Source organism: Panicum virgatum, chromosome 6N, assembly GCF_016808335.1.
Source record: "Panicum virgatum strain AP13 chromosome 6N, P.virgatum_v5, whole genome shotgun sequence".
Taxonomy (NCBI): domain Eukaryota; kingdom Viridiplantae; phylum Streptophyta; class Magnoliopsida; order Poales; family Poaceae; genus Panicum; species Panicum virgatum.
Genome location: NC_053150.1, coordinates 20,571,760 through 20,580,071, shown reverse-complemented (window position 1 = coordinate 20,580,071; position 8,312 = coordinate 20,571,760). Strand labels below are relative to the sequence as shown.

At 49.4% G+C, this 8,312-nt stretch overlaps 1 protein-coding gene across 1 annotated transcript; it reads right to left on the bottom strand.

Annotated features, from left to right (window-relative positions):
* Window positions 1-2,922: 2,922 nt before the first annotated feature.
* LOC120677458 (indole-2-monooxygenase-like) lies at window positions 2,923-5,160 on the bottom strand. Its single transcript, XM_039958613.1, has 3 exons — window positions 4,588-5,160; window positions 4,029-4,487; window positions 2,923-3,921 (listed from the first exon to the last, which is right to left on the bottom strand). The coding sequence occupies exons 1-3, from the start codon at window positions 5,155-5,157 to the stop codon at window positions 3,271-3,273; spliced, it is 1,680 nt and encodes a 559-aa protein (XP_039814547.1). The 5' UTR covers window positions 5,158-5,160; the 3' UTR covers window positions 2,923-3,270.
* Between the last annotated feature and the right edge of the window lie 3,152 nt (window positions 5,161-8,312).

The following is an 8,312-nucleotide window of genomic DNA, read 5'->3' as shown; positions in this document are numbered from 1 at the left end:
GCTTTGTTGTGTTTATCTGCAAGTGCCTTAGACGCCTGGTGTGCCGAGCTCTGTTGTACTTATCTGCAATTCTGAGTGCTGACCGATGTGGGAAGCGCGTCTCTCTCTCTCTCTCCATATCCGCGACACGTTTAGATTTTTTTTAGATTAAGGAGAGTTTCGGCCTTAGCTATCACAGGGTGATTGCTTGCAGCCTTTGATTAAAAAACAAGCAGAGACTGTAAAAGGTCTTACATGCGTAAAGTTATGGGCAAAGAGAAAATAAGACCAAAAACCAAAGATTAGAGACAAAATAGTCAGAAGATTTTTTTTAACGAACTACACTCGTCGAGTGTGTTTCTATATTCTATTGATACAGCGTGAAAAAATATAAGATAATATTTCTGGCAGACCATAACCAAGAAAAAAGGCAAAAGAATAACACCGGCAAGTTGGATTAGGACATCAACATGTGCAAACACAAACACAGCTCAAACAACTCAGGATGGTCGGATTGGGACGTCTACGCAAATCACACAACTTGTCTCCACGAGACAAACTCTGCCCAATCGGATTGGGACATCGACACGGACAATACCACTCCACTGCAAAATGAATCCAGAACAAAGCCAAACTGCCACAGCTAATAACCTTCTCCAGCTCATGAAGTCGCCGTCAGATACTGTCCCATGCTGAATGGGAAGCGAGACAAACAGACAGCACCTCACCAAGAAGGCCACTGCCATGTGGGATCCGCCGCCGCAGTGTTGCTGCAACACTATGCACCAGCCACCGGATCCGGACTACATACTGGCTGCCTTGCAGTCGCCACCATGATAACACAATGCGAGGGGCCCTCGCCACATCTGACATTGGACTCCACCTCCATCGTTACCCTAAACCCTAAAGACACTACATACAGGGCCTGGCTGTCCGCCTCAGTGGAAGACTAGTTTCTTGATTTGGACAATTAGTGCCCGGTGGTACCATGACCCGATACCGCAACACCGATGTATATTGGACCAAGTGTTCTTTAGCGGTGGGCCTATTCACAGTAGGCCATATCTATTGCAAAGTCTAGAGCAACCACAATGTTGCAACAAAGTAGTCCATAGAAATTTTAATATTGTGTATCAACTAGCTGAAACACTATGGAGGTAGTCCATAGAGCAGTCCATAACTAAAGCTAACCATAATTCTATGAGCTGCTCATAAAGAATAAAAAAATATTTCTTCTCTCTACTGGCTCTCTCCCTTTCCTCTCATATATGGACTACCCAGTCTATATACATTGTGAAGACAATAATAACTATAGACTATTGACACAAAAGCTGTCCATATGGATTACTTGGTCCATATACATTGTGCTTGCTAGGTTCAGTGTAAAAATAAGTAGTAGTGAGGTGAGAAAGGAGAGAGAGGGAGAAAGAGGGGGGAGTGAGTGAGATAAATTAATATATTAGTTCTTATGGGCAGCCTATTAGGGTGACCACTGACCACTATGGGGCTCAAAAATAGTCCATAAGGATTAAACAATTACTAAAACCTATCTATATACATTGTGCAACCAGCTCCTATAGTAGTCCATAGCAAAATATACCAATATGCGTATGGGCAGCACATAGAGAATAACCAAATATTAATATCTCTCTCCTCACTTATTACATTAGCTTGAGAGATGTTTAACATCGAATTTGTGCACAAATGTATACAAGATGTGAAACATAACACGCAATGTGCATGTGTGCTTTGAGATAGTTTTCTTATATTAGCATTGGTAGAAATGGGTAATTTAGAAGGATGCAAAGAGTATTTTGAGACATACTTTTTATAATGATAGATGTAGATAATTTACATGTAACTTTTTAGTTAATTTAGGTTATTTTTATTGATAATGGAGGTGGGCAATTTAGATTCACATTTTGAAGTTACTTTCGAATATTTTTCTTTTAGGTAGGGTTGCTCTAAACTATTTTTAAGAATAGTGTACATCGGTGATTTTGATGCAAATTACGGGTTATCAAGTTTTTTGATGGCATATGTAATTTTTTTTGCAGAAAATATGTGGCCAATTTAGAGGAGGATTAGAGATTACTTAGGTTATTTTTTATAGTCTAAAGACTGGTAATTAAGATATAGATTAGAGGATTACTTTAGAGTATTTTCATATTGGTAGAGGTGTGTAATTTTTTTAAATTAATAGAATAAATCTTGGGGCTATTATTGTTGATAACAATTAGTTTCCACAAATCATTTTTTACCACACACATAAAAGATAATGCAAGAATGCCACCATTGCAAGCTTGTAATAATGCATTCGATCGCTTCCGAAGGAGCTCGACCTTTGCTTCGAACCTTCTGGTCTTCGGTCCTCTCCGGGGGATATGTCATCTTGAGCCCTGCGTGGAGACTGCTGGTCCTTTTCCTGAAAAGGAGAGTCAGCGGAGAAGAGTGGTTCCCGAACCTTCGAGCGCATACCTTCGGGTACCCCCGATGTTCGGGGGTTTCGGTCCCCAACAACACTATTAATCCATGGACCGTGACATGGTATATATTTGTAAATCCTAATATAGTTATAAATACTATTTCGGGTACGTGTAGCAAATAAACAACAATAAATAAATAAAACTGGAAACAGAAAGAGAAAAGTACTAAAGGGATGCTTGCACTTGTTAGTGTAGTGGTCCTTGCTCATTTTATAAATCGGTGCTACATGTACATTTTAGTACCGGATCATATTGGTACTTTTTAGTACCAGATTATGCAATTAGTACTGATGCGTACCGGTTGGCAGTTGCAGAACCTATACTGACAAGAAGTACTAATTACACATTTTTCAGTTGTGCCTACAATGTACAATGTAAACGATTAGAGACCTATATATAACCTCACTTCCGTCCCCTTCAACCCCTCTGCCGCAATGGCCGAGAAGAATTTGACCCATAAAACATAACTGATTGTGTAATTATCCGAAATCATAATACTCTATGGTTATTGTACAATATGGTGAATGGACATACATCCTTCGTGCTATAGTATACTTGACTAGTAAAGTATAATTGTACATACGCCTACTATACAAAAGACCGTAAGGACATATGGATTAGAGTAGATGTATATCAGGTAAATGTACATCCACTCAAAGCCATATTTAGATGGATTTATTCCCTGATTCCCTCTTAATTTATATGGATTGGAGTCGAAAATGAACTAGCTAGTTTTCCTTCAATCCCTCCTAGTACGTATGGATCGAAGGGGATCATTGTGTTTCCAAACGAGACCTGAAAAGGATCACTCAGCTTGCAGGGCATGAGCACCAATAGCACGTAGTTTTGGGACCAGGACGAGCTTCTGCTTTGGATGGACAGTCAAACCAAACACCTCCGTCAAATCTATGTCCTCCTTCTTCATGCCAGCCGGCAGCTCCCAGTCAAAACAGTAGACAAGGTTTGCCAGCATGATCTCAACAGTAGCCATGCCAAAGTTGAGGCCAGGGCAGATCCTCCGGCCAGCCCCGAAAGGCACAAACTGAAAATCGTTGCCTCTGAAGTCGATGGCCGCAGCGCTGCCACCTTCGGTGAACCTCTCAGGCATGAACTGCTCCGGCTTCTCCCAGGATTCTGGATCTCTACCAATAGCCCATTCATTGATGATGACTCGCGTCCCCTCTGGGATCGTGTAGCCATCGACCTCGCATTCCACCATAGCAAGGTGAGGGAGAAGCAGCGGCGCCGGTGGGTGCAGCCTGAGCGTCTCTTTCACAACGGCTCTCAGAAATGTCATGCTAGCTATGTCGTCTTGCGCCACCATTTGTTGTCCTCTGGGTGTGTTCACCCGCACCTCGGCTTGTAGCTTGGTCATGAGCTGAGGGTTGCGCATGAGCTCCGCCATGGCGAGCTCTAGAACCAACGATGAAGTGTCCGTGCCCGCACCAAACATGTCCTGTAGATGTACATTATTTATTAGGTTAGATGAATAACTAGATCAGGTCCCTTTTTCTCTAATGATTTACTGTAGACTACTAGTATTAATGAAAATATGTATGTTACCATCAAGATGGCCTTGATATGGTCTCTGGTGATGCCGTACTCCTTCTGAACCGAGAGCAACACATCGATAAAGTCACTCTCTTCTTGCTCAACACCACCAGCAACATGCCCATGCTCCGAGCTTCTTCTTCGTCCCTCGTGGTCAGTTATTATAGTTTCAAGCAACCCGTCCCATCTTTTGCGTGCCTCGTCTGCCTTGTTGCTCGTAAACCAGCCGGTGAGCGAGCCTAACGCTTTCGCTACCCCTGGGAAGTACTCTTCCAGGTTGAACCCATCGATCATACGAGTGTTCGCCTCGATCAGCTCCCGGAAGAGCTTGTTCCTGCCTTCTGCCCTGAAGAACTTGCCCGACACGGCTCGGCACACGATGTCGTTTGCGAACGTGTTCATCGCCTCACTGATGTCCACCGCCTTGGCTGCAGCCGCCACCTCCCGGATCTTCTCCATAACGAGGCGCACCTGTTTTTCACGCATGAACAGATGGATGCGTGGTAGGTGTGATCACGCTCACGCACACACTGTGCAAAGGTGTCACGTTGATAGGTAGCATGTTAATTACCTCGTCATGTCGGGCGTCGCGGTTGGAGTTCACCTTCTTGATGGACAAGAGGTGCGTGGTGATGAGCTTCCTGAGCTGGCGCCAGTGCTCGCCGTAGGGGGAGAAACCGATGTCCGTCGACCCGTAGAACAGGACGTCGGCGACCTTGGACGCCGGCCGCGAGGCAAAGGCGTGGTCCTGCGTACGCAGGACCAGCTGCGCCGCCTGCGGGGACGACACGACCAGGCTCCGGACAGTGCCGAATCGGAGGAGCATGAGGCCGCCGCCGCCGTGCTTCGCGGCGAGGCCGCCGCCGCCGTGCTTCGCGGCGAGGCCGCGGAGGGAGACGTGTGGGAGGTCGCTGACGAGGTGCAGGTGGCCGATGATGGGCAAGCCTGGAGGAGAAGGGGGAAGGCAACGCTTCGGCCGCTGCTTCTTGCTGCCATGACGGCCTCGAGAGATGGAATGCCCCAGCAGCAGGAGGAGAGGGACGAGCAGGAGAAGTTGTGCTAGAGGTGTGGTCGCTTGCAGGAGTTGGTATGCTAAATTCATGTGATCCATGGTTCCTCGAAAGTGCTTGTTCTGATGCATAGATTGTGGTTTTTTTCAGGTACAAATGGTAGCCTTTGCCTGCCATATATATAGTTGCGTGGGTGCTTTCGTATTCGCGTGGATGCTAGGCTGTGCCATGATGAATTTGTTGTGCAAAGCTATTTTTTTACAATTACATAGTAAAACTATGACATTCACAACGCACGCAAACTTATTACTAATTTTGTACACAAATCCTACTCTTATGAGCAACTTTAAAGACTGAGCCGGCAAATCCTTGAGATTAACGAAGTCACCATAGTTGCCTCGCTTCCAATCGCCTACCATTACATGCACAACGCTGTTAAATCCTAGAAAACTTGCTTTCATTAGGAATCGAACCAAGAACATAAGGTGATACTGATGCTCTTGTAACACTACTACAAAAAATCATTAACAGAGGTCTTTTGAAAACCCCTCTAAGGCGGGTATAGAAAATAAACGCCTCAATTAATGCCCAGCATTAATTGAGGTGGTCATCTTTTATTAACTGAGATAGTTAAAGTGACCGCCTCTGTTAATACTATTATTTTCAAAGGCGGTTATTTATAAGAAGCGTGCTTTAGTTAAACAGCCAAGCCCGCTAAAGCCGACTCGGCCCGATAGAGGGATCCAAGTATATATATGCGCGGGGCCGGCCATTCTCCTCCCCTCCCTCTCTCTCTCTCTTCTCCTTCCTCTCTCTCCCATGCGTGGGGCCGGCCAAACCACCCCCTCTCCTCCCCTCCCTCTCTCACCCATGCGCGGCGGCCGAGCAGATCTGGGGTGCCGTGGCGGCTGCCGGGGAGCGCCCCCTCCCAGCTTGGCGGCCAGGCGCACGGTCCCCATCCATGCGATGCCGATCAAATATGCCCCACCCTATGTCGCCGGCTAGATCCGTGACGGGCCGAGGCGGCAAACGAGCAGGGGCCCCGGCAGCGGGGCGTGGAGGCCGCAGCAGGCGGTGCACGGAGGCCAAGGCCGGCGGCTGGTGGCGGCGGTAATGCAGATGGGATCGCCAGGCCCGTGATGGGCTTGGCGTGCTCACCTTTTTTGTTTTTTCTGTTCTATTAACAGAGGCGGGCACAAAACTGCCTCTAAAAATACCTCATTAACGGAGGCGTTAGCTTAGAGGCAGTTACGCTTGCCCACCTCTGAAAATGATTTTTAACCGTTTTTGAAAAGAATAGTGTAGTAGTGTAACCAATATGCTACGGTCCCTTTCGCAATTCGCTGTGCAGAGCTGCATTGCCGTGCTATGCAAAGCTTTGTAATACATGAATCATGGTATTTTTGACGGTGCATACAACATGAAACATCATCGCAAAATAAATAGATGTTACATACAAAATTGATTCCTAGCAACATGAAAAAATATTTTGCAAATGATACATGTTCCATACATTGTGTCCAGACGAATATCACTCATCTCGCAAATAAAACATTAGCGATATAATTCTGAAATACATTCATAACTTAATCTGTACTACTAAATGGGCATTCCAACCACTTTGTTGAGATGTTGAGGCATCCAGGAATAACCTATAGCTTTCATCACAATCACACATGTCGAAGTCCCTCATCTCTCATAGCACTCTCGCGGATGAAGTTATGCAATGCTATTTTGCACTGCTTTATTTGCCGGTGGATAACTGGGTAAGTCTAACAATATCCCTCCACTTAATCTTCCAAAATCCAATGAACTCTCAATGCAAAGTGACGAATCTACATGATTGAATAACTCCTTACTTTCTGGTGATGGCCCTTGTGAAACTGTATCCTTGTATGGTGTGACATCCCGGAAAATTTTACTAAATAAAACACTCGCTAAATTATTTCCAAAATTATTTCATCGTTGAGCTCATTCAATCCTAAACCCTAATCCCCTCCATGAATTTTCCGCTGTCCTGACATCCAATTTCCATCGTCGTTCCATTTCTCCGCCAACCGTACCCCTTCCTTTTTTCTTCCCTCGTCGCCGTCCCGTCCCGCGCCGCTCGGCGGCTTGTCGCCCACGCGCGACCGCCCGCCGCGATAGGCGCCGGCGCACTCGCCCTCTCTCTCTCTTTTTCTCTCCCCCTCCTTTCCTTTTTCCCTCCTTTTCCCTTTTCCCATTTTTCTTTTCCTTTTTCTTTTTCTTTTTCATTTCTCCCCCCTTCCTTCCTTCTCCCTCTTCCCCCTTCGGCTCTGTCCCGCTCCCGCGCGCTGCAGAGCAGCCGCTCACGCCACGCTCGCCCCGGCCGCTCCCGGCCCGGCACTCGCGCGCGCCTCCCCTCCCTGCCGCGCGCACCCGAGCCCCTGCTCCTTGCCTGCGCGCGCTCACCCTCGGCCGCCTCCACGCACCCACGCACGCGCCCCGCGCACGCGCTCCACGCGGGCCACGATGCCGCCGCGCCGCTCGCCGCGCACCGCCGCTACCAGGCCGGTCCGTCGCCACCCCCCCTCCACCTACGAGCATGCACACGGACTTCACGCGGCCGTGCCATGACCGGCGCGCACCCGCACCGCCTCGGCCCTCTGCACGCGCTCGCCCGACGCCCCGAACCGCGACGCCGCGTGCCCCGTCGTACGCACGCGCACCGCGTGGCCACGCTGCATGCCGTGCCGCCTGCCGCTGGCGCCCTGCCCTCGCCGCTCGCACCGTCGTTCCTATGCCCGCACAGCGCCCGGCCCCTCCCACGTGCAATCGCCGCGAGGCCCGCTGCCGAGCAGCAGCGCCGTGCCCTCCGCCATCGGCACAAAGTCGCCTGCCTCGCTCACGCCTGCCCGTGCCATCGCATCACCCTGTGCCGGCCTCGTCACCCGCGCGTTGCTCCACGACACGCACGGCCGGCCGAGCACCATTAAAGGCGTTCCGCACCGCCCGCCGGGTCGCCACCGCCGCACCCCCATCACCACCGCCTCGGCCGCCTATAAAAGGGGCCAAGGAGCACCCCGCTGCCTCCACATCCGCGCTCGCCTCCCCAAGCTCCCCTTCCTAGCTCTGCAGCGCCGCCGCCCGCTCCCGTCGTCCCGCCTCCTCGCGTCGCCCCGACCCGAGATGAGGCCAGGAATCAAACCGCCTCCTCCTCCCCTCCCTATTCCCCCTGTTCCGGGCCGCCATCGAGCCCTGGGCCGCTGGAATTGGCCGGCGCAAAGGCCTCCTCCCCTCCTCTGTTCCCTGCCGACGGGAGGAG

Coding starts and splice junctions, on each gene's coding strand:
- LOC120677458 (XM_039958613.1), bottom strand. CDS start 5,157: ATGCATCAGAACAAGCACTTTCGAGGAACCATGGATCACATGAATTTA. Junction 4,488..4,587: donor GCGACGCCCGACATGACGAG/GTAATTAACATG, acceptor CGTGAAAAACAG/GTGCGCCTCGTTATGGAGAA. Junction 3,922..4,028: donor ATATCAAGGCCATCTTGATG/GTAACATACATA, acceptor GTACATCTACAG/GACATGTTTGGTGCGGGCAC.